Source organism: Zingiber officinale, chromosome 11B, assembly GCF_018446385.1.
Source record: "Zingiber officinale cultivar Zhangliang chromosome 11B, Zo_v1.1, whole genome shotgun sequence".
Lineage (NCBI taxonomy): Eukaryota > Viridiplantae > Streptophyta > Magnoliopsida > Zingiberales > Zingiberaceae > Zingiber > Zingiber officinale.
In genome coordinates, this window is record NC_056007.1 from 79,203,874 (window position 1) to 79,231,685 (window position 27,812).

General features: G+C 35.4%; 1 protein-coding gene across 1 annotated transcript; it reads right to left on the minus strand.

The window, feature by feature from the left end:
- Positions 1 to 56: 56 nt before the first annotated feature.
- On the minus strand, positions 57 to 27,812 carry LOC122033607 (DNA-directed RNA polymerase 1B, mitochondrial-like). The gene is made up of 19 exons (XM_042592667.1): positions 26,701 to 27,812; positions 24,139 to 24,354; positions 23,918 to 24,051; positions 23,767 to 23,833; positions 23,610 to 23,668; positions 23,355 to 23,472; positions 22,046 to 22,159; positions 21,806 to 21,937; positions 21,292 to 21,708; positions 9,003 to 9,053; positions 5,650 to 5,720; positions 2,661 to 2,745; positions 2,263 to 2,415; positions 2,088 to 2,162; positions 1,535 to 1,624; positions 1,391 to 1,438; positions 1,141 to 1,255; positions 933 to 1,036; positions 57 to 693 (listed from the first exon to the last, which is right to left on the minus strand). The coding sequence occupies exons 1-19, from the start codon at positions 27,571 to 27,573 to the stop codon at positions 583 to 585; spliced, it is 3,033 nt and encodes a 1,010-aa protein (XP_042448601.1). The 5' UTR covers positions 27,574 to 27,812; the 3' UTR covers positions 57 to 582.

Below are 27,812 nucleotides of genomic sequence, written 5' to 3' on the forward strand. Positions count from 1 at the left end.
TGTCAATGAAGAGCAATACTAACACTAAAATTTGAAAAAGCTGGCCACAGGTGGACTTGTTGAAAGAAAATATAATTTGAATCAGCTCTATAAATATATCCAACAAGTCTTTTCCATAAATATAAGAAAAGATAAAATCTTATTTCACATTAACCTCTGGAAATAAAACTTTCTAAAGTTAGTGGAGATCTATGTGATCTCCAGCAATCCTGCCATTTATTGTGAGGTGTTATCAAAATTTTCATTGCTTGAACTGGCGTGCTCATTCTCAAGCTTAGCTCGGTGTATGACTAAGAATTCATGCTGTTCACGATCAACTTGGCGTATCTGCTGCTTATTTTGCTCACATAAATCAATCAGTTGGATGATCCCCAATTTTCCTGGTAAATAGGCAGGGACTAACATTCAACCTCATCAAACTTAGACCTTGCCTGAGTTCCTATAATGGATTCAGTTGCACAAAGAAGCAACGCCCTTGCCATGCTCCGCCAAAGGCAAAGAGATGGACCTGCTCGACCGGAGATGAAGTCATGTTTGTATGCAACGAACATTAAAGTGGAGAGTTGGAAGGGAACTGCCGCATTAGTTGAAGAAAAAAGTAGAATCCAGAACATCTCTCAGGTTGAAATCACCCCGCTCGGGCAACGGTGGGAAATTTAATGTCGGGAAGGATTGCTGAAAGCTCTCCAGTAACTGCAAAGAAGCACCATCTGGCATGTCAACAGTTTGAACTCAAAAGGGAGAGGATTAAGCAATCGGCATTAATAAAAAGAAACCAACAAAGTGATCAAAAAATTTGTGAGTTTGAAGTTTAAAACAATTGGTCATTCGAGTGTTTGATGCTTGACAGTACCGACAGTAGCACCCAGGCAAAACTGCTACATTAAAGCTATTCTGACGTTAGTATAAAGGCATATAGAAATAGGTATTACATTTTCCAATATTGGCTTCTGATAGAGTTCCACAAACTTTTCACGAAGAATTACATTCATCTGGTCGACATTGCATGCATGTGTCCAGTACGAATCATGGACTCCTGCAACATAATGAAAAGGATGTATAATCAGTAACTTCATGCTACCGTAGAGATCAGTGTTTATTTAATTATGTAAAGTTATCATCCATAACAAAAGAATGCACCTGCAAAATTTAATCCTGCTCTTCTGCAGGCAACTGCAGTCATCATCATGTGAGAACCATCAAGAGAGTGAACAAAGTTAGGGGGAAATGCTGTTTTTTGCCGTTTCGCCATGACCTATAGGAGCAACAGGCAGGTTCAAAAGTTAACCATCTAAAATCTTGATCACGGATCAAAGAAGAAGATTATGCTAAGACTTCAGCTACAGGAAAAAGAAAAAGGGAAAAGGAATAGAACACTATAGAAGCAGACCTTGTCAGTCTCCACTTTCAAGGTCAATATCTGAAGAGATGTTTTAACCTGCACAACATTGTTAATATATATGGAAGACTAGTAAATACCCAACAAAGAAAAACAAAGTGGAATCTTGGATCAATGGCTTCAAATATGACTTACACAATACTGTCCTAATGCACGATATGGCTGAACTACAGGAAGTCCAAGAGGTGTAGTCCACCTCACTGTATGGTTTTCTGAAGCAATAATCTGTAGGACAAGATAACTCAGTTCATTACCTAGTTTTTAGCACTTAATGATATAGTGAACTTTAGTGGATGTTCTTAATATGAAAAAGCATCTGAATAATCATCAGTGTTAATTATCAGAAGCTAACACCTAATATTATATCAACTTATAGGAAATTTAAGCATTCAAGGAAACACAATATTCTGATGAAATTCATTCAGAAAATGCAAAAAGCTATGTAAATTCAATGAATATGTGAAATTTATTTCTGTCTCGATATATTTTTGAAATTTTAATAGATATAATGGTGAACTGGATTACTATCATAAGCAATGTGGATAACTAATCTCACCACCACACTTCATGATTTAACAGCATTTTCAACATTTCTTTCCAGAAGGAGGTCTTAATCAGTTACTATACTAGATTTTTAATTTCATCTTACAATCTTTGCAGCGTCCATGATTAATTAACCGATACAAACCTTCGCGCAGTCACCAAGCCAGCTCATAATTCTATGTGCTGCTTCAAAGATCTCCCCTAATGCAGTCAACGTTGTCTGTACAAATGATAATAGACTCTCAGATAAACAAAAAGCATTCAACTAAACCTAAAGCATTCAACGGAAAGAAAAAACTGAGAAAAGGATTACTTCTTACTTTGGCAGCATAACAAGAACAAATATATAGCTCATTATCATCAGCAATAACACCGCGTTCTTTCAATCTTTTTTTAATTTGCTCTCGAGCTCCAACAAAAGTTACACCATAAACAGATGTCATGACAGTTTGCTTCACTAATTTTCTGTCGACCTTAATAAAAAACAAAGAAAAAGCAATTACGAAGGAGCAATCAAAATTTAATGCATGGTTAACAAGAAAGTAAGCCCCCATTTCCACATGGACTTGCAAACATGGCATCCACAGCATTAGAAAGAAATATCAATCCAAATTAGAATCAACGATCTATAGGTGAACAACCAAAGGTGTTCTTGCTGCAAAATTCAAACTAGAACCAGCTAAGTATTAGTACGATGCAGCCCGGGTAATGCACAAACCTGAGCAGCTAATAGTTTTGCCCTTAAAGCATCTGGGTTTTTAGCAGGATCTTCTTGTGCATCTCTTTGCATGATTTCATGAACCCTGCATTATATAAATGATCTCTTTCATCATTCCAAAAAGCTAACCAAAACCAATTTCAATTAGATAATATCCTTGAAGATTTTCCAGTCAAAGGGGTAGTGGTAAAATTTAATAAGTTCAAACAGCAGCTTGTGGAATTTGTAATTAATTAGTAGTTTTCAGAGATGCAAAGAAATCAAAATAAGCTTCAAATATGTGAATCATCTTACTAACTAATTCAGCTCAAAGATCCAAACAATTCCTAAATTCTAGAACTGCATAGATTTTGCTGCTGCAGGCAACCCTTTCTGTGTGCAGTGCACACAGGTCAGAAGAAAATAGGTCAAGTTGCTGATACAGCATAAATTTCCCTTAGGAAAGTGTGCTTATGTTATCCAACTAACAGAACCACTTAAGGAAAAACAAAAAGGTAGAAAAATATGGTGGCTGGATACATGCTTAAACCATTTCAACACAGGTGGGGATAATCATGCATATCAACAGAGAAGAATGGTTCTTATGTCCATACCAAGGTGTCAGAATGCTTATGTGCATTATTGTGTCTCGACCCTCTGCATATCAATTAGGCAGGATAGTGGTGCATATGTGTTCAGTATTAAAAAATTATTAAATAAATCTTTATATGATAAATATTGACTAGCACATAGCCAGTAAAGTATAATTATCAACATCCAATTCATATTTCCATGTTTCCACATGGAAAAATATGCATGTCAATCAACTAATGGAAAACCCATATCAATCAATATTAATCAACAATGTATTACCACCATGGTTTGCAAAATCACAATCCAAATTGTAGGATCAAGCACTAAATCGATCCAAGATCGATTGGAATCGGATTTTGTAGTGGGATCGGAGCGGATCGCTGGGATTGTACAGAATCGGTGGGATTGGTACAATTCTATAATCCTACGATTCTACACTTTATGAGGTCATAACTTGTGACTTGGATTGAATCATAGGACACATAATATATTTAATCGAAGCTCGTTCAAATATCTACATTTATTACCGGGTGTAGCACATAACCTCCCAGAGTCCCAGTCTTAGGCCCAAAAAGCATTGTTGAAAGCCTTTTTAGAGTTTCCTAACAATTTTTGTCATTGTATTAGGGTTATTTTCATCTTTTGCATCGTTAGGGTTTGAGACTGTTTAAAACATGTGTTTACTTGATGTTCGGCAGTTTTGATCATCACGAATATTTTCTTTCATTCCTTTCCTAAAATTACGAGTTTTGGATGTCTATTTCCTGGTGTTCGAATCAACGAAATCAACATCCAATCCTACTATCATGACCTATCCGATCCTACTGATCCAATCCTGACTCCAAATCGAGCCTATGTAGGATCACGATCCTACAAACTATGATTACCACCACCACCATCAAGTCTGTACCACCATTTGGGGTCAGTTATATGAATCTATCTCCTTGCTTGATTTACTACCTATGCTGAAAATTTCTATATGATTTCTCAATGTTCACTTTGTTGCTATTATGCAATGACATTCTATAGCATTCCTACTAGCTATTTCCCTAGGTAATATCCTTGTTATCTAGTCTTCAAAATTTACACAAAATGAGTATTTAGTGTGTCAAGATATTAGGTTGCTACTAGACATGCTCCATAACTGAACTTGATCTTTTTTTTTTTTTGAAATTTATCACTCGTTGAGGATTTGTTGTTTGTTTTATCTCTGTTTTAATTATTTAAGTGTTTCTCTTAGTAGTTGGTTGGTTACCTTATTTCTGTTTTAATCTTCTCAGTATTTACCTGAATACCCCTTTAGATTGAATAAATGTACTTGAGTGTGTTACACTTCCATTCATATGCTCAATACCGGTAATTAGCTTTAGATCGCATCGTGTAAATGTGATGCATTGTCACCCAGATCAACATGAGGATAGCAACGGAATTGTCATGACAACAAATGGATTCCATCCCACTGGTCAGATGCCATTTGAGCTGTGACAATGTTCCATTCTACACAACTCCATTACCAAATTCTAATCCTTAGATCTAACCACTAGATTGAACATTGTTCTTTGACTGAACAATCACAATTGTTTCAGTTCCATTGGTCTGAGTTATGGACATCTTATTGAGCTACTGCCTTATAATGGCCATTACAAAAATGCTAATAAGACATTCTAACAGCTAGTACCACAGAAACATCTGCAGATTATACAGCATTGAGTACCATAGAGACGCTTCATATAGAGTATTGCCGGGGATAGAACATAGAAGAGAAATGTTTAAGGCTATGTTTGCTTGTATGGGAAGTCAGGAGGAGAGAGAACCTCACAAAATTACATATGGAACTTAATCATTACGTACATCTTCTGTACCACTTTCCTCATCCCCCTCAGACCTTCCATCCATGTAAACTAACCATAAATTGCTTGGCTTCTAAATATTCAGACATGCCCAGATAAAATTTATCAATCAAACCTAATATTGCCCAAGCCTCAAGTATTGATATCAAATTGATAACACATTATTGAATAAATTTTAAAGAACAAAAGAAATATCAACATCAGGATAAGTAAAAAAGCAACACACATAAAATCAACTCAGTCGCAAAAAAATCAACCCTGAAGAAAATAATGAAGCAATGAAAATGGAAATCAATGACTTGACATGATTGTAAACATAGCAGCAAGAAAATGACATGATGCAGTTGTATGATTCATGATGATTAAGGAAATAAAGTGGTCTATTAATTTCTTATGAACATATACATTTATAAAATATCAGTTTTGACGAAAGATATCCATGGAGGTTTGACGAAAGAACTCACGAAACCAAATGTTGGTTATCTTATTAGAATAAGACTAGTACAATGAGACAAGATAAATGAATCAAAGACAATAAAACAAGCTATTGAAGCATAATAATGTACCTAGCAGCTATCCCTGAGTAAACATCTGCAGGCTTGTCTCCATCAACTAAGTTTACCGCAATAGCCCCCAACTAAATTAAATTTGAAGTTGAGTTAATTTTTAGAAAAATAAAATTAAAAATAATGCTACATTATATAAAAAGAAAAGAATCAGACAGCATAGACAATCATCACCAAGATAGACACGGGTTGCATAACAATGACAAGAGTTGCTAACAAGGTTTGGCAAATCAATATTAGCATCCGAATTGGATGGGCAAAAACCTAAGTCTCAATTATATCAAGTGGTATTGGTGAATATGTGACACAATTTTGATTAGCTTTTTTTTTGTTGAAGGGGAGCCTTGGTGCAATGGTAAAGTTGTTGCTTTGTGACCAAAAAGGTCACGGGTTCGAATCCTGGAAACAACCTCTTGCAAAAAGCAGGGTAAGGCTGTGTACAATGGATCCTTCCCCGGGACCCCGCATAGCGGGAGCTTCGAATCCTGAAAACAGTCTCTTGCAAAAAGCATGGTAAGGCTGCGTATAATGGATCCTTCCCCAGAACCCTGCATAGCGGGAGCTTCGTGCACTGGGCTGCCCTTTTTATATGCATCTCTTATTATTAACTTGTATTTTGATTGAATACCATTGTTATAAGCAACAGACTCTGAATCTAAGGGAAGTGTTTATTTGAATTTCCTTTATATATATCCAGTTCTTGTCGTTTCAGTATAAGTCAAATTGAACCTAAACAAAATCAAAGACTCAATTTGGTTCTAAATCATTTTGGAATGGTTTCAGCTTTACCATTCCGTCGGACAAGCGAAACCGGCACCAGAGGCGTCCCAATCTCGGATGTGTCGCAGGCAACAGCGAAGGAGTAACGGGATGCCTCCTGCGGTGCCAGAAGCACCCCCACCCACCCCCGCCCCCACGGGAGCATTTCTTTTCCCGATCGAAATTAAATTTTCTATTTAATTAATTTAAACAATTCCTATATGTGATATTTCAAACAAGCTTTTATAAACCCTAATTAAATTATCCTAATAAAATATATTTAAAATTAAAATAAATTTTATTAATTAATATTCTGGAAATTTGTTTTTAATTTTTTTAAATTTCATTCAAAAATTTAAAAATTATAATAATTATGATTTATATTCTAATATATATATATATATTATTATTTTGTATTATTTTAAATTTCATTTAAATTTTTTTTAAAATTCTAATAAATTAGATTTATATTATGGTAATTTTTTATTATTTTGTATTTTTTTACTATTTAAAATATATTATTTAATTAATAATTAATTAAATGAATAAGTAGTTAATTTATATACTTATTATTATAGATAGATCAATTTTCTTTAAAAAAATTATATTTAAATATTTTTTCTAACAATATTAAGTTGTTCAATAATTGAAAATTTATATAAAATCAATATACAATAAACATATTTATCGTATAATTACTATATATAAATAAAAAAATACCGAAACCGTATAAGCACAGCACAATACCAAAACCATATTGTTCCGATCTAGGACTGAACTTCAGCACGAGTCAAAATTTTAAACCTTGATTGGAACCAAAATATTTAGAATTCCTTTCAAATTTCCCAACCAACTAGAAGATAGAATTGTGCCCAACCCTATGAGCAAATAGGCTGAATGATTCAAAATTAACCGAATTTAACCAATTTTCAACTAATTCATACTTTCCACTAAAAAGTAGATGGAATATAACACATTTCTAGCCAAGATACTAAAAGAAGACAATTTCAAGTGGTACGTTGTCTGACCCACTGCAAGGGGCCTAGACATTAGGTGGGAGCCTAGCGAAGTCCTAGGCAATCAACATTAAAATAATATTTTAAAATCAAGAAGGGTAGATAAACAAATGACATATACAGATACATACACCAACAAGCTCCCACCTATTAAATAAACTTTCCCTTTTTAGTACTTTTGGGCGTATTAATATCAATGTGTTTCATGCAATGGTTGGTCCAAAGTTGTAAATATATTAGTGTGTGAATCCACAAGATAACAATACTTATGATACATAACACCATAGATTGATATATAGCACAACCAGAAAAAAAGAATATGGTGTGATTAGGTAATTATGGTTTTGTTCAAGTGAACCAATTAAATAACTAAACCATTTTTTAAATAAGCCACCAGGAATGTGTGCCATCTAAGCAGGCCATATAGACTGTTTGCGTCACCAAGGCAGAAAAACTTTTTGGAACAACTTCCTAAAAGGACTGCTTAAACAATGAGAAAAGTGGTCTCCTTCCATTTCAACCTAGATGATGGCCTAAACTGCCATTAACACAGTGAGGACCAATTAGATAACAAAAACCATTTTTTTTAAGAACCCACCTAGATTGCATGCCATCTAAGCAGGCCATATAGACTGTCTGGGTCACCAAGACAGAATGCTTTTTGGAACAATTTCCTAAATAGGCCACCTAAGCAATGAGCAAAGTGGTCTCTTTCCATTTCAACCTAGGTGGTTGCCTAAACCACTTTTAAAACAGTGTTTTTAGCTATTTTCTTTTAATCTCCTTTTCCCACTCAGCTGTTGAACTTTCAAAAAAACATGCTTTCTTGGAAAAAGTTGAATCTCCCTTTCAATAACTATCTTGTAAAAATGATCCATATCAATATCAGCAACCTTTGGCAACCACGGCAGCTAGTGAGGTTGAAGAGCTAGTTGGTGGGTAATGGTTTGCAGGCCATGGTTCAATAGTTTCATATTGCAAAGTGAGAAATTGAAACAAGGGGGCTTTTGCATGATTTGGACTGATTAGTTGTGAAAGAAAGATCTAGTCTCTCTCCCTTCTTTATGTTAATCATAAAAGTACCAGAATTGGGGTATTGAAATTATCCCACACAAATGGAGTTATTGATCTATTTTCTCTTTCATGCAATTTTTATTATCAAAGTAATGAAGAAACTGAGAATTATATTCAAAAGAAATGGACAAGGTATTATTCAGTGATCTAGGCTTGAACCACGGCATCACAAGTTTGGGATACCAAAAGAGATAAACTCTCTCAAGCAGAACCAAACATCAAGTACATGTGTCCTGAAATAGAATTTACATTTGAACTATTCAAACACACTATACAACAGCTAACTGAACATTGAAGATGCAAACAAAATTTAACACATGATGAAAATAAGGCTTCCAATTTTAATAAGTGTTTTTTTGTAAGCTTAACAAAAAATCACAGCAGAAATATATAAAAATTATCAAAAGATCTATTCTAGCACTTTTATTCTGGCTTGATAAAAAAATAGTTTAATCACAAATCCAATACAGGAATAGAATTGTAATTGATAAATTGAGAGTCTACCTTATCTCTTCCTAAAGCGGCATAGTGTTGAAGTCCATTACATGATCCATCCTGAAAAAAGAATTCTTTCAGTCACTAATTATTGATTGTACAGAATACCCACTTTTAGTAACAAAATAAAGTTAAAGCCAAAGAGATTATTCACAGGATTACCAATAGCATAGTTAGATGGAATAACAAAATTGTCCAAAAAAAGAAAAACACATTACAAAACTCTAAGATATTCTCAACTTCCATGCACAAATAAGTATATTTTCACAAACAAAATATCAGCACACCACTATTAACATTGGAGGATTTATTTGCCTTATTTCCCCCTCCAAATGGTCGTAACTAATTCCAAAATAAGTTACTCAGTCACTATGTTTTGTAGAACTCAAAATGTTCCTATCAATTGATTCCACCATGATTTAAAGTGTCGTGCCGAGACAGTCGAAACGAACGAAACTTCTCGTTCCGCTCGACGACCGGCACCGGCACGACCCCGGCACCAGACCCACGATAGCTGCGACGTGTTGTGTGACCCCATACCCCGCACCATACCCACGGCAGTTGCGACGTATTGCGCAACCTCGTGGTCACAGCGAAGGCCTTGGTCGACCTCACAACAACAGTAGACGGATCGCATAACCCTTTCACTGCCGCCACGGAGACGTTGTGCGACCCTATGACTGCTAAAGAGGGGTCACACGACCATTGTGGTCGCCCCGGAGGAGTTACGCGATCCCTGTGACCATGGCTGAGGGGTTGCGCAACTCTGCAGCACCGCCGAAGTAGCGCGAGCTTGTGAGTGGTGTTGGATTTCGGATTTTGTTTAATTAAACTTAGGTTAATTATTTTAATCAACTCCTAGTTATAATGAAGATAATCTAAATAGGTTTTATTAAACCCTCATAAAATTTTTATTTATTTATTATCTATTTTCCTTTTTTTAAAGATTATTTTTTATATACTTTATTTTTTAATATTTATGTTAAATATTTTATTTTTTAATTAATATATTTTATATTTAAAAAATACCAAAATTATATTGGCACGACACGATACGGTACCGAAACTATATCGTTTCGGTCCAAGACCGAAACCTCGACAAGGGTTGAAATTTTAAACCTTGGATTCCACCAAACTATTTAAATCTCTCTCCTTTAAAAAGTGAATCAAAAGTATCTCAGCATTTGACTCTATCGTCCACTCAAGGAAAAGCAAAATTTGTCTGAAAAACTGGAGCATTATCTTTGCATTTACTCCATACAAATCATGCTTTGTTAATTATAGAGTGGTGAGTGGTCTACCAATTGCAATCTGTTTGACACCAAGTAATTGTCCATCAGACAATGTTGGCCGTCGAAATTCGCAAGTCCATATTAAATCATCTTTTTCCTTGTGATATCAGGGATGACAAGAATGGTTGGAGCAAGAAATCAATTCCTTTCATACTTAAGGTATCCATACGCCTCTTCCCTCCAATTCATCTTTTCTTTTATGTTTTATGCTTTATATATTTTTATTCTTTCATTTTATTCCCTTCCAACCAAGGAAAAGAATGTCATTCCATGCCAAGCAGCACAGACGGTTTTTACCGTTTCGTCGCCCGGCCGAAATCGGCACCCGACACGCTATGATTTCGGCTCGTGATACACGCACATCCGCAACAGCACGCGCGTTGTCGCAATAGATTAATCGAGCGACAGAAGGAATCAAATTGATTCTGTAAGTACCCCGGAGTAGTTTTGATATGGCCAACTAAGTTCAGTTAAGTCCTGTTGTATTTGATCCTTGAGTCGTGTACAGGAGCTTAGGAACACAAGAAGTCGAGCGAAAGACGCAGCTGACAAGAAGGATGGCACGGGAAGGGAGTCGACGGGCTTGGTGCATCCGAAAAACGAGGTGCTACGGAATAATACACCGGTGGATGAGAAGAACGTGCGCGACGTCCAAGAGACGAGAAGCCGGGGAGCAAATCTGCATTGGCGCAGCAGGGCCGGTAAGAGGGCGCAACGTCTGTAAAAAAATAATAAAACCTTTCTCTGTTTTTCCAACTAAGATTAGTAGCACTATCACAATAATTATAAACTCAAATGAACAACTAATACAATAAAAAGAGGCTAACAGGTTTAACTTGGTTACAACCTAGGTGGTTGTTAATCCAAGACGGTTGCAAAACTCCACTAGAAATATCTCCTTCGTGTAGGCGGAGAAGCCTCTTACAATCTATGAAAAACTCAGAAAAGACTAGGAAATTGATTACAACAATTGTTCTGAATTTCCTAGGTTCAAGGATCTTTTTATATCCCCTAGAAAATCTCATCCAAAGCTTGAGAGCGCCTCCAAAGGGCTTGGAAGGCGCCTCTAGCGCAGTGGATAAAGCTTTATCCACTACGAACGGCTAGTTTGACTGGCCGAAGGCGCCTTCCATACTCATGGAGGGCGCGGGCGCCTTCCACCTGAAGGTGGCGGAGGCACGCCTCGGCCCATAGAAGGCGCCTTTAGCAGCCTTTACTGCCTCTCTCTGCTCCGTTCCTGCTCCGATCGTCTGGGTGATTGCGGCCAACCAAAATAGGGCTCACCCGAACCCGATTTCCGGCCTTCTCCTCAAGCGGACTTTCGCTCCAACTTTTCGTCCCTCGAACGTCGCACACGTCCTTCTCGTCCACCGGTGTATTCTTCCAAAGCATCTCGTCTCTCGAAGCACCGAGCCCGTCGGCAATCTCCCATGTCGTCCTTCTCGCTAGTCACGTCTTCCGCTCGACTTCCTGTGCTCCTAAGCTCCTGCACACTTAAACACAGGGATCAAACCAAAACAAGACCTAACTTAACTTGGTTGATCACATCAAAACAACCACGGGTCCAACAATCTCTCCCTTTTTGATGTGCATCAACCCAAGTTCCAGTTAGGGTAAAACAAACAAAAAATAAATAAATAAATTTGCAAACTTTTTAAGTTTGTAAAACATTTTAAGTATTAAGTTGCAATATAAAAAATTGAAAATTTGAGTATAATTTGTAAGTAAAAGAAATGACAAAACATAATTAATAAAAAAATGTAACTCCCCATATCTGTTCCTCTCCCTTTGATCACATCAAAAAACTAGGGTAAAACAATAATTTTAAAAATTTTGAGATTAAAAATTTTCTAAGTAATGAAGTTTTCAAATAATTGGCAAATATTAAAAGCATTATTTATCTAATTTCACAAGCTTATCAGTTGACAATTAAATATTCAATTCAGTAATTGACTTCCAGGTTGTGGCGAGGTACTAGGCCTTCTTGATTATTGGATCATCAACCACTTCTAAACAAAGCCTTTTAAAGAATTTAAACATTTAATTTTTCTGAAAGTCTTAAATTCAAAAAAAAATGTTTAATCTAAGTAAGGTTTTGGAACCCGATATAGGTTCCTTCCTACTGGGTTAATTAAAAATTTAGGGGGTATATATCCTTTGGGAATTCTTCTAAGTTGTCAGTGATATCTAATATACCAATTTAATCTACTATACTTTCCATGCTTTGGTTTTTGACAACTGCTCAATTTCAAGCATGCATGATCATTTGAGCTTTTGATTTGAATTTTTAAATTATCATTTTGTGATTTTAAATTATCTGTCCTTTTAAATCAACATTCTCTTTTTCCAATTTTACTAAATCTTTCGAAAGTGCTTTAATGAACTGAAATGAATGCTCGGGTGAAAGAGCACGTACCTCACTTATCTTAAGTTCTGATGCTCCCCCTTCATCGTTGCTTTCTTCTGATGATCCTCCCCCTTCATTTATGCTCATCTCTGAGTTAGTCTCATCTTCTTCTTGAAGGATTGATGTTAGGGCTAGTCTAGTGTATGCTTCGATTTCATATTCGGAGGATGACAGCTCGTCCCACGTAGTTTTGAGATTATGTTTGGGTTGTGCTGGCTTCTTATTCTTTTCCTTGTCTTTGTTCTTCAGTTTCGGGCAGTCATCTTTAATGTGTCCTTCTTCGTTGCAATTGTAGCATCGGACAATCCTTCTATTTCAAAGATGTTTTCTCATCTACGATTTAAATTTATAGATTTAATAAATTTATTGAACTTTCTTACTATAAGAGTCGCTTCGACTTCATCGATGGATGCTTCGGAGTCTTGATCTTCCGTCTTTGCTTTTAGAGCAACATTGAGATTTATCTTTTCTATTTCTTTAGGATCTGCAATTTGTGAAGTTCAAAAGTGGAAAACAAATTCTCTAGCGTACTTACCTCAAGATCCTTAGAGATGTAGTATGCATCCAATAAGAACACCCATTCTAAAGTTCTCGGGAAGGCATTGAGCGCATAACGGATTGAATCTCGGTTTGTTACTGATTCTCCGAGATTGTTTAACCGAGTAATCAGTTCCTTGATTCGTGCGCGCTACCTTTTCTCCATTGTTTATCCTCGGGTTTGTTAGCTGGGTTCGGAGAATGTCTCGTCTTGCTAACTTTGCTTCCGAGGTGCCTTCGTGAAGTTCTAGGAACTTCTCCCAGAGCTCTTTGGCAGAGTCGTAGCTGCCGATTCGATTGACTTCCTGGGACGGAAGAACGTTAAGCGGATGGAATTTTGCTTTAATGTTCGCCACGAAATCGGTTTGTTCCTTCTTCGTCCACCGATATTCTTCTTTGTCTTTTGGAACTATAAAACCATATTTCATTATTAATAGAATTTCGAAATCTGTTTTGAAGAATACCTCCATTCGACATTTTCATTGTGCGAAATCTCCCTTGAATTTTGGTGGGTAAATGCTTGCACCGACCATCGTCTTGGTCTTTATGCTTCAATCCACGATTAGTCCTTCGAGGCGATTGGGCTCGATACTACTTGTTGGCGCAACGGGGTCGGTAAGAGGGCGAACGTTTGTTAAAAAAAAACAAAATCTTTCTCTGTTTTTCCAACTAAGATTAGTAGCACTATCACAATAAATATAAACTCAAATGAACAACTAATACAATTAAAATAGGCTAACATATTTAACTTAGTTACAACCTAGGTGGTTGTTAATCCAAGGCGGTTGCAAAACTCCACTAGAAATATCTCCTTCGTGTAGGCGGAGAAGCCTCTTACAATCTATGAAAAGCTCAGAAAAGACTAGGAAATTGATTACAACAATTGTTCTGAATTTCCTAGGTTCAAGGATCTTTTTATATCCCCTAGAAAATCTCATCTGAAGCTTGAGGGCGCCTCCAAAGGACTTGGAAGGCGCCCCTAGCGCAGTGGATAAAGCTTTATCCACTGCGAACGGCTAGTTTGACTGGTCGAAGGCGCCTTCCATACTCATGGAGGGCGCCCTCCATGCTTATGGAGGGCGTCTTCCGCCTGAAGGTGGCAGAGGCGCAGGCGCGCCTCGAGGCGCCTTCTATTCCCATAGAAGGCGCCTTCAGCAGCCTTTATAGCCTCTGTCTGCTCCGTTGCTGCTCCGATCACCTGGGTGATTGCGGCTAACCGAAATAAGGCTCATCCGAACTCAATTTCCGGCCTTCTCCTCGAGCAGGCTTCCGCTCCGGCTTCTCATCCCTCGAACGTTGTACACGTCCTTCTCGTCCACCAGTGTATTCTTCCGCAGCATCTCGTCCATCGGACTCATCGAACCCGTCGGCTCTCCCATGCCGTCCTTCTCGCTAGTCACGTCTTCCGCTCGACTTCTTGTACTCCTAAGCTCCTACACACTTAGACATAGGGATCAAACCAAAACAGGATCTAACTTAACTTGGTTGATCACATCAAAACAACCACGAGGTCCAACAATCGGCTCGAGGAGAAGGCCGGAGTTAGGTTCGGGTGAACTCAACTTTGGATGGGCGGAGCATCACCCAAGCGAACGGAGCAAAAAATGATTAACAAGGGAAGTTAACCATTTCCGGATGAACACTGCTGAAGGCGCACTCAAAGGCTTTAAAGGCGCCTTCTCTGAACAGTACTGAAGGCGCCTTCAAAGGCTTGGAAGGTACGAAGGCACCTTTCAGCCCTTAAAGGCGCCTTTCGACATCCGTTAGCGAAGATAAAGTTTTATCTTCGCACGAATAAAACTTAATTGATTGAAGGCGCCTTAAACCCTCTTGAAGGCGTCTTCCACCCTCGGATAAGATTTTTCAGGAACTATAAAAAGGTCCCTGAAGCTAGGAAATAAATAACAACTGTAACTACAACTCTTGTAATCTTTCCTAGTCTATTTTCTGAGTTGTCAACATCTGTAAGAGGCTTCTCCGCCTGCAACGAAAGAGATCTACTAGTGTCCTTCACTGCCTTGAATTAACAACCATTTAGGTTGTAACCAAGTTAATTTTTTAGCCTCTTCTATTTTTTAGTTGTTCAATTTCTTTTGTTATAATTGTGCTACTAGTCAGAGTTGGAAGATCGAGAATGGTTAATTTTTATTTTGCAAGCAATTCACCCCTCTTGCTAGCCCCGCTGCACCAACAGATTCCTTTTGTCACACGATCGATTACAGAAGGAATTGATTTTATTCCTTTTGTCGCGATTAATCGATCGCCAGTAGTAAAATGTTAAAAAAAACCTATAAAAAGGCACCAGAGAGCGAGCGGTGAGGCGAGCAGCGGTGGCAAGAGAAGCGACCACTCTGGAGGTATGATTTCCCCTATCCGTCGGCATCCCCGTCTCGGATGCATTGCCGGCGGCGTCGGACGCCTCTAGCAGTACCGGAGGCATCCCGCAACGCCCTCAGCGCCGTCGGACCCCTGCGATCCACCGTTGTCGTGCCCTAGTTTTAAGAAAATAAATTAAATTTTAGTTTCAATTAATTTAAACAATTCCAAGTAGGTGTAATATTCCAAATAGGTTTTCATAAACCCTAATTAAATTATCTCAATAAAATATATATATATATATATAATATTAAAATTTTAATTAATATTCTGAAAACTTATTTTTGATGTTTTAAATTGTATTTAAATTTTTTAAAAAAATTATAATAAATCTGATTTATTTATATTCTAATATTTTTTTAGTATTTAAATTTCATTTAAAAATTCAAAAAAATTATAAAATATCAAATATATATTATAATATTTTATTATTATTTTAAATTTTATTTAAAAATTTTAAAAAATTATAATAATTCATATTTATATTCTAATATTCTTTAAAAAAATAAAAAATCTAATAAATTAAATTTATATTATGATATTTTATTATTTTATATTTTTACAAATGATAAATAATTAATTAAATTGTATAATTATTATATATAAACTAATATCTTTATGTTAATTTATATATTTATTATAGATAATATTTATCTTAGAATTAATTTAAAATTTGGATCCATGAATATTAACATATTGTATTTTTGTACTTTTATGATTCTTTCTTCTTGAACATACGAAATATATATTTTTGTCAAAAAATACTTCTACTGATATGTCATATATATTTTTGTCCTATAATGTCTTTACTTGATTTGTTTAGGAAACATTACAATCCTTTATTTTAGAAATTTTGATAGAGGTATGTCATCAAATTTATGATTCCTAATAAAAACACTTATAATTTTGTGCAATTCTGATAATTCTAAATTGAGAAAAGTGAATTAATATCTTTAGAAGATTGTTTCAAATTTCAGGAAGTTGATCTTTATAGTTTATATACTTAATTTGTAAATTTACAATGATAAATATATTATTGACGTTATAAAATGATGACCATTACCTGAAAATGTGTATTATTCTTAATTTTTTTATAATGCATAGGCAATGACACCAAAACAACAATCTCATGATCCAGCTTGGAGACACGCACATATATTAGAAAATTAATTCCATTGACAATGTTTGTATTGCGATATGATTGGATGCGGCGCTGGGATCACAAACCTAAAACATCTTACTAGTGGATATCCGGATGTTTCTAATTCTCCAAAAGTTTCTCAAGAAGTTCGTCGTGCAATGAAAGAGAAACTTGATGGCAAAACAACATTAAAGTAAAACAACAACAACATAAACTTGTTGATAGCTGAAACTCTAAAGAACCAATCTATGATGAATTTAAAGGTCATGGTGAAATTCCAAATGATGACTTTTTAAGCAGCTCTCAGTGCCTCTCGAACTCAATATGACTATGAGCAAAATATGCAACATGTTAGGAAGAAGTGCAAGTGTTCGTATTACTTTAACACAAGGTGGTATTGGTCATTTTTTTTCTTCTATTGGACGAAGATGTGCATATTGATCCACTAGCATTCCCAAACCAAACTAGCAAACAAACTAGGATTGATGATGCATATTTAAAAGAGAAGAAATCAATCGGTAAAAGTATTGCTAAATTTTTTTTATTTTAATCATATTTCCTCTAATGTAGTAAACAACACATACTACCATAACATGGTGTCCAACATCCAAAAATTTAGTCCTGGTATTAAACATCTGACTGGATATGAAATTATCGGTCAATATTTAAATGAACAAGTGGAGGAGATAAGACTTGGATCCTATCATGCAAGAAGCAATGGAGCTTATATGGGATTACATTGATGTGTGATGGCTAGATAAGAACTACACGGAAGAGCATTATTAACTTTATACTATATTGCAATAGAAATGTGATATTTCATAAATCTATTGATGCAACTATATACTATCATGATGCACCATACATATATCATTTAATGGATAGTGTAGTTCAAGAGATAGGTGCAGAACATATAGTGCAGGGATCAAGGTTTAAAATTTCGACCCATGCCGAGGTTTCGGTCAGACCGGAACGATACGGTTTCGGTATCGTACCGTGCCGATATAGTTTCGGTATTTTTTATTTATCTAATTATAAGATAAATATGTTTATGGTATATATAAAAATAAGTTGTATATTGATTTATTATAAGTTCTCAATTATTGAATAATTTAATATTGTTAGAAAAAATAATTAAAATTAAATTTATTTAAATAGAATTGATATAACAATAATTCAAATTAAAATGGAAGTATCTATAATAATAATAACAATAATAATAATAATAATATTATTATTATTATTAAATAAATAAAATAACTATTTATTCATTTAATTAATTAATAATTAAATAATATATATTTTAAATAATAAAAAAAATCAGAATATAAATATAATTTATTAGAATTTTTAAAAAAATTTAGAATTTTTTTTAAAAATTAAATGAAATTTAAAATAATAAAAAATATATTAGAATATAAATAAGAATTATTATATTTTTAATTTTTAAATAAAATTTAAAACATTATTTTTTCAGAATATTAATTAATAAAATTTATTTAATTTATTTTAATTTTAAATATATTTTTTATATATTTTATTAGGATAATTTAATTAGGTTTGTAAAAGCCTCTTCGGAATATCACACTCCTCCTTAGGAATTGTTTAAATTTATTAAATAAAATAAATAATTATTAAAAAAAAAAAAAAAAAAAGGGGCGTACGCGAGATCGCCCGCGATCCCACGGGACGCCTCCGGCGGCGCCGGAAGGGTCGCCGGACGCTTTCGGCGACACCATCGGCGCCGCAGAACCGTATTTTATACACTAGCAGGGATTACAGATAATGGTATCAACTTTAAGAGGGTTGGAGAGTTATTGGAGCAAAAGCATTAAACATTATTTTGGACATCATGCGCAGCACACTGTTGATTTGATGATGGAAGATATCGATAAGCTCGATATAGTGAAGAAGGTAGTGAAAAAAGGTCAATCTTTAACAAAATTCCTCCATAATTATCATTGGGTTCATGGATTTATGCGAAAATTTATTGATGGAGAGATTCTACAACCAGGAGCAACTAAGTTTGTCACTCACTTTCTCCTGTTAAAATCGTTGAATCAAAAAAAGTCTGATTGAAGGTCATGTTCTCTTCTGAGGAGGAAGCCTCTTGATATTCTAACATGGCCGAAGGTAAAGAGGTGCAAAAAAATTATTATATTTGTCAGATTTTGGAACTATATCGCAAATATTCTTATAACAATAGCACCATTGTACGTTGTTCTACGTAAAGTCGATATGGACAAGAAACCACAAATGGACAATGTTTACCGCCTAATTCATGAAGCAAAAGAGAAAATTAAGAGGCGTTTACAATCACCAACCAAGTATCAACATTACATTGATATAATCACTTCAAGATAGGATGATCAAATGGGAAAATATATTCATTTGATCGTACGTATTTTTTAATAATAAAGAATTTTTTAATATTGTTATTAAAAATTATATATGTTTAATTATCGTAGGTTATTATCTCAATCCGGCATTTCAATACCGTCATAATTTTGACACAAATGAGGATTTATTAGTGGCCCACATGTAATATCAAGACTACATACAAATAGAGAATCAATTCTGAGACTATTAATAAAAGTCAATTATTTCGAGAGGCGTATGGTTCTTTTAGCGATTCTATTGCAGTGTCATGCAGACATAAATTAGATGCAGATAAATATAGTAAAAATTATTACTAATTATTGTCAACAAATATAAATACTATTTTAATTTTGTTCTTATTTATCTTACAGCTGAGTTATGCTTATAATATGAAGGATCAACTTCAAATTTGAAAACATTACAGTACGAATTCTCTCGCAGACAACGTCTTCAGGTGGTTGTGAAAAAAAATTGATCAACTTTCTGCCTCATTCATACAAAAGTACGAAATCGTCTTTTTTATCGTCGCTTGGAAAACATGGTCTAAGTTCATTATAATATGCATCTTCAACTAAGAGCAATAGCATAAGAGAATGAAGAACAAGAGTCTGGTGATGTAGACTCATTTTATATTGGATTTGTCCAAACTGAGAATGAACCAATGATGGATTGGTGGAGCACTGTTGAGACTGAGAATCCATTACTTGATGAAGCAGGAGACCCACTATAGCCATCTCAATTTCTTACTCAACAGATTGAAAAAATACAAGCTAGAGGAGATATATATGAGGAAGATGATGATGAAGCTTTTGATCAAGAATTTTGATTTTCTAGATCTCGATCTCGACGTTCTCAAATATCCCAACCCCAAATCCAACCAAAGTTCATAGATAAAGACAAAAGCAATGGCAAAGCTCCTGTAATTTTTACTAAAAAGAAAGAAAAAGTTAAACCTCCTATTTTTACTGGAATGGGTTAATTGAGAATTAAAGAAAATTCACTCGATGCAATTGATGAGTAAGAACATGTTGACAGTGATGAAACATCATTACCTTTTGACACAATAGTCCGACAAGAAGTTCGAAATGAGGATAGTAATATTGATAACAGTGCAAGTACTCAAGGAAGTGATGACAGTGGTGATGCATCTAGTAGTAAAAATTATGTTCCCCCTACTCTAGGATCGGACCCATGGACATGTGAAATAGATTACACACATGCAACTCAAAATTATGATCATGGAGCTAGAAGTAGCGTTATTCAATATCAATATCGATATAAGGGTGACAAACACAAGGAAGCTCATAATTATCAAAATATGCGGGAGAGTTTAGCTGAGATTGATTCTAGTCGAAGTTCATCATACTCGCAATCTTCTTATTATAACTTTGATGCATCATATGGTGATCCATCATACCAGAGCTCAGGGACGTATGCTTATCCTTATCCTGTGTTTGTACCCGTATCCGTTCTGATTTCAGTGGTGTCAGTTCAAATCCAACATCCGGTGATTAATCGAGGCACGTTGATGGACATGTGGAGAAATCAATATCAACATTGCATGTCATGGGATGATTATTTAACATGGGTGTTAGAGAACTACAGAGTTAACCTAAACAGAATGTTGCAAGAACCAATGCTTCCATCTTATTCATGTCACTTCTTTGGTATTAGTAAGGTAACATATTATGATGTATCAATTTTAATTCAAGTTATAAGAAAATTATATTTAATTATTTTATCTAATAATATTAAGTTGTTCAATGATTGAGAATTTATATAAAATCAATATACAACTTATTTTTAAATTATATACAATAAACATATTTATCTAATAATTACTATATATATATATATATATATATATATATATATATATATATATATATATATATAAAATACCAAAACAATATCAGCATGACATGATACAATATTGAAACTATATCGTTCCAGTCTGGAACCGAAACCTCGGCACAGGTCGAGATTTTAAACCTTGCTTCCAACATACCTTAAGTTCCCATAGGTTTGTTCATCCCATTGATTATAGAATCCTAATTCATGAGGATAATTGAAATGTAAGAACTAATACAAAACAAGCATGAATCCTAATTAGAGACTGAGACCACTCCTTTAAGCAAAGAAAATGAATCTAGAATTTTCATGTACCTGATGTACGGATATGTGTGAAATTGTAGTTTCAGGAGAAGAGCTTCTTAATGCCTCAGCAAGATTAATACAAACTGCTAGGCATTGCAATGGGCCTTCAGCACCTAACCACCAACGCTCACCCTCAAGTGGTCTATCTGCAGAGTCAAATATATCCTCCAGATGACTTTCAGTAAATGCTAATCGGCCATCATAAGACAACTTGTCCACTCCACCAGCATATAAATTTGCTAAATGAATCTTTAACCAGCGTAACCCAGATTTTCCAAGTGGTCTTCCTTCTGCAAACTCTAAAATTCCTCGGCATAAATCAGAACCAAGATGGTTTAGGTGGGGGTGCATTGGATAAGCACGCCCTCTAAAGTCCAAGTTGTGTGGATAGTAGAATCCCTCCTCATCTTTCATCTTTCTCGCTACCTGATTTCAAGAATGGAGGTGAACTTATATCTAGGTAAAAATGTTAGTAAGAGGAATGTATGGAAGTATGATAATAATACAACATATATCTTCCTACAGCGAGCTTAAGTTCCACATCACAGCGTCGAGAGTGTCTTTCATTATTTTCCTTCCTAATAGATCTGATTTTCCATTTCCAATTCCGAAGTTCAGTCTCATCTTCTGTATCAGGTTTCTCAGGAAGAGGGATCTGGAGTTGGAAAATTATCAAAAATGAGACTCAAACAAGTAACATTGTCATAAGTGACAAGAGCTTAACGCTTTAGAACTAAAGTTTGCATATCAAAGATAAACTCACATCTTCACGGTCAACCAAGTCAGCAATACATCCTCCACTAGACCATATTCTTTCTACAATACTAAGTACCCTTTTGTTTATCCGCCATTTGGTACTACCAAGTGTGTCCAGAGCCTGAAATATGTGTGATTAGTTCTCTGATAATTCAAAGAATAACTTATCCTGGACAACAGAAAATAACCATCCCAAAATTGCTTTAGTAGATGCAAGCTGTAGTGCAGATAAACAAAAATGTCACTAAGCAGGCTCTTGCTAGCAGCAATACAGAACATTAACAAAATGTTGCAAGTATCTTGAGAAGCTCAAGCATGTTCCAATAATGCATTTCCAAATGTGAAAGCCAGGTAAGGTAGTTCAACAGATATAAAGCACTTCAAAATGGCAAAGGATCAAAGAATACTGAATCCATAAGGTTACAACGAAAAGGACTAACCACTTTCAATATTCAGACTAAACTAGAATTCGACCCACACAATGCATGAATAATTAAATAAAAAAATTTAAATAAATTTATCCGTAGTTCTTATATTGCATAGAAATTAAGATGTGGATGCAGCAGTTATCATGTTGTGGATTTTTCTTCTTTATGTTTTTAAAATATTAAAATTTAAAAGTTGAAAATTTATTGTCACTTTATATTTTATAAGCAGATAATAATGTCCAAATAAATTAATTATTTTAATTCATTTATAATAATAAAAATTGAACAAATAGTTTATTTAATTTCAGCTAAAATGGTTTTTATAATTTTTGATAATTATCCATGGAAGAGAAAGTGGGTACAGCAGTTATTATGATGTGGATTTTTCTCCTTTTAAAATTTTTCTCATTTCTCATATAATTGAAACTTTACGATTCCAGATGCATATATCAATAATTAGAAAAACCAAAAGAATTAGGTTGAGTTCCAAGCAAACAATAATGTTAATAGAAAAAAAATCATGAAAATATAAGATGATGTGGTATTTGATCAGACATTAAGCACCAATAGACATAAGCATCAATAGACAAGGCTATATGGGTTTGATACCCTACACACCCTTATCCTACACGCTCATGGGCGACTGAGTATAAATCCGGGTGCCCCGATCGACAAAAGTGGATCGGGATGCCCGGACAGGCTTCCGAGCGCCCAGATTTGTACTCAATCGCCTATGAGTATGCAGGATAAGGGTGTGCAGGGTAAATTTCCTCTCTCTATCTATCTATCTATATCTATATCTATATCTATATATATATTTGAAAAGATTCTTGAGTTTACGGTTGCATAAGCAATGTACAAGTTTAATAAGTTTTCATGATATAAAACCTCAAAAACAGCTTGCATCTGCTGTCTTGGAGCCCTTTTAATTGCCTCCCTTTGTTGTCTTGCACCATGTGTTCTCATTATATAAGATGATAGAAATAAATGTCCTCCTTTGGCATACCTAAAAACCCAAAATAAAGCCATTAGGAATATTTCTTTTTCAAAATATGTTATTATATTGATAAGAACAAATGATTAGTTACATCAACAGAGTTTACTCAAGCATTGTCAGTAACTGTCTGACCGGGAAGCACATACCCTGTCCAATTTACTGGAGGCACCAACATAGGCATGTAAGGCATGACCATGTGTCTTGGCTGTTAAACAGAATTTGTTTTAGAGCAAATGAACATTTGTAAGAAACATCATAAGTGTAAATATCACAAAAGGGAGATGAGTGAATAAACAAACTAACTGTCTTGTCTAATCCTTGACGAACTAGTGGATCACATACGATAACCCCATAAACTCGCCTGAGCTTCCTGTAGATGAAGAACTAATATCAGTGTGGGAAAATAAATGGTTTTCAACCAATTTAAAAGGAGAATGAAGATCAAGAGTTTTACGTTTCTTCTTTTATAATAGCTTTACGGGTGTGTCTGAATGCAGGTCGAATATCTAGATTATTGTCTGCTGACTGGCTAGCAGGAGGTTGTACATAAGCTGTCTCCATTAATAGTTCAATCAAACGACTCCCAACCTAACCAAAAAAAAGTTTGTAAAATGAAGCTAAAATCATACAGCTAATGCAATATAAAATTTCTAAATATAAAATAAAAGGTTATACCTTGGCCTGGGCTATTTGACCCCAAGGTTTCCAGTCATCTTGGCACTTGAGGATCCTCCCTATTTGATGAGGCCTCTGCTGCTTCAACAAAATATTTACCTTCTTCCACAAAAACTCTGGATCCTTTGACACGGTGTCATCACCTTCCGCTTCTTCAGTTGTCTTTTCCTTGTCATCCTTCTTTTTCATCTTCTCTAAAAACCTGTGAATTCTAACCTGATCCATCCAGAAGTGTTCCCAAATGAGGCCAGCACAGCTTAACAAGCACAATCAATTACATATTAACCAATGAAACTAAAAGTTGTTATAGTAGCATTACCACATCATATCTCAAGTATACAATTCAATGATAAGTAGAAACATAAAGCTTATCAAAATGCCAAAACTAATTTTATAATATTTAATTGCTGTCCACAACAAACTAGAATAAAAATGAAGAAATCTAGAAAGTACAAGGCAAAAACCTCTGAGAACTACAATATCAAACCATTAAGAGGGCAGAAATATTACAATTTGAAGCAGCATCAATAATCCCATTACGATTCTAATTGAAGGTTTTAGCACTTCATGATGAATTTTCTGTGGTCAATAGTACTAAAAACATCTGCAGCTTCAATTAGATACACAAGGGACCAATGGACAAGCTGATGGGAATGAGGTACAATTCTCATTCAGCGATAAACTGGAAGATTTGTGTACTTGGTCTTGATAAACTTTCCTCTAGTACAAGTCGGCTAAGATGATAGGGAAGGAGGTATTTCATTCTCTGATACCATTAAGACCTATGCATTTTTTGAATGGATGCACATTTTATTCAAGTTTTCTAAAGGGAAGGGTATCAACAACATTCCTCATAAGATAAATTTGAATTGCTGGCTAAGATCCTTATGGAGGTTATATAACAACTTGTACGATCTCAAATCAAACTTTACGCTGATAAAAGCTCCTGTCTCATTTATGAGCACCAAAAACTAATATTTCCTTAAAGAAAGAAAAGCAAAGGCAGTTGGCTGCTTATTCCACACAAATCCACTAAAACAATGCCTCGTCATGGGTGATCCACCCTTTTTTGTCTGAGTTCTTCTAAGCTTAATTAATAGTTGACAAGTAAATGTAAATATTTTCTTTGAATAAAATAAAATAGAAAATTGTTGTGTCAAAAGTGATAATGCTTGCAAGCTCCACCTTTTTAGGATCAAATCTAGGTTTGTGTTAGATATTTTTGAAATAGCCAAATATGATCTTATGATCAGATTTGAACATACAAAACAGGACAGCCAGAAATGAGCTATGTAGAAGCTGTAAACCTCTAGAGACAGAAAAGTTGAAATGATTGAACACTCAAGGGTGTTTAATTAACTACTCATTTTGAAATACACTTTTAATTTGAATTTGTCTAAATTCAGATGACTATAATGTATTCTACATGATATATAGTATATCTAGATTCCCCAACTTACAAGAAATGCATACACAAACCTTCATTCAAACTGCACCTTAATAAGAAGCACAATTCCTAGCACTCCCCCTCAGTGATACTAATAATCCATGCCCTTATATTTATAAGGTTTTCTAATGATTTTTCTGCTACTCAATAAGATGCTCAATATGTTTTAAAATCAATTGGACAGAAAAGGATTTTCCAAAGGAACAGTGTTATAAATAGCGGTAGGCGCTAGGCGGTGGCAGGGATCGCGTTTTGCCTTGGCTGGCAGTTAAATTTTTTTTTTTTTTACTCTTTTTTATAGATAATATTATAAATAGTCATCATTCTTTATGTAATGTATGTAATTAAATGATTTTTATGCATGAATAAGATTCATACAATACAGTACAATTTATATAAGCTACAAATAAATATATAAATGCAACTAACAAGATATTAATAAAGATTTATCACCATATTAATACTAAAAAAGTAATATCATTACTTTTACCAAAAGCCTAAGTTTAAAATTCGAAGTTTCAATCCAACATGGCAACAAGCGATTGCGGATATCCACTTATCAATAGGCCCGAGGTGCTTTGACTTCTTTTTAGAAGCATCTCCCTCCACTTGACAATCATCATCCTCTACATCAACCCCTATATTTACTTCCGTCATCTCTTCTTTTAGTTCTTCTACCCTTTCTCGCTTCTAATTCTTGCTATTTTCAAGATAAGCTCTTAGTCTTTTTTTTTTTGTCTTTATCTGATGTTTTAGGGCATGCTTCAACTTGTCATACAATACCCGCAATATGATGCTTCATCCGATAAACTCCTCCCATAATAAGTCTCTTACACAATTTGCATGTGATCCAATCTCTTTTTTCTTTACAATACAACACCCCATAATCTCAAACAATATCACTACACTTTCGCTTCAATTCCACGTCCGGTTGTTTTTCATTTTCCGTCATTAATCTTCAATAATTAAAAGATCAAAAACTAGAACAAGAATTTACTAGAAATATATAAAAGCTAACCTAGTGTGTGCGACATAAATCCAGATGATAGTCCATGGACACCAAAACAAAAACTAAAATAGAAATTTGAAAATAGATCATAAGAAGATATTAGCACCTCCTGCTCAATGGCCTCCCCAACATTGCATGCAGCCTTAACTATGGGAGCACTCCCACCTCCGCTGCTAACCATTAGAAGACTCATAAGCTTGTGCATAGTGATGACTGCCATCATGTCTGCAGGAAGATGATTGAAGAATGGAGCATGTGGTAGCCTAGATTTGATATCCTTAGTCTTCTCCTGCTCTGAAGCTACCTGATCTCTGAATGGCTCAAACCAGCCCAAGAACAAGGACTTAACGTATGGCAAATTCGGGGCAAGCTTTCTGTCACACATATCCATCAAGAGTTCCTGATACTCTTTTGCCGCCTGCTCCCAAGCTTCAGTCTCTATCTTTATTTGTCTCCGACGCAGAGCTGTATGTCTGGCTGCACCCATTCCTGCTACCTTCCTTGGTGCGTACTGAAACTGCTGGTTTAGCTTAATCTCAGAACCAACCCCGCCCTCCTTGCCCTTACCTCGTCTGATGTCGCTATTCTTCAACTCAAACAAGCACTCCACCTCCTCACTTGTAGAGGCATCTTCATCAGCATCGGTAGAAGAGACAGTCTCCGTCTCACCCAAATCAGTGGAAGATACAGCTTCCGCGACGCTGGCGAAGCTCCTGGAATCCGAAATAAGCCCACATGGCCCCAAAATTGACGAATTCGTTTGAAATAGATACGGCAAACCCTCTCCACTCTGTCGGAACTCGGCGTCCAAGAATCGAGCAGCAACCGGCGAGTTAAAGGACTTACTTTTATCAGGAAGAATTGAATTTGGAGAGGAACCGAGAAAGCCCGAGACAGAAGGGAGCGTGTCCGACCGCCTACCAAAGAATCTGGGGTCTCGAGAGGATCGAAGTCCCGTTCTTGCAATGTTACGCCACATACCTCTTCTGTGAGGCGACGAATTGGAATCGTGACCTCTCAAAATTTTATGGGTCCGCAGAAGGTGCCCAAATCTGAGGGTGCAATACCGAGCGAGGAGAGGAGATGATCGGCGAACGAAAGAGGAGCATAAGCGAGGCTGATGAGGCGGCGCGGTGGAAGTGGCTCGTCGGGGAGAAGGAAGAAAAACAGAGGCGGCGCCGCCTTCATGGGCACCGAAGCCCCTTAAACCCTCTCATC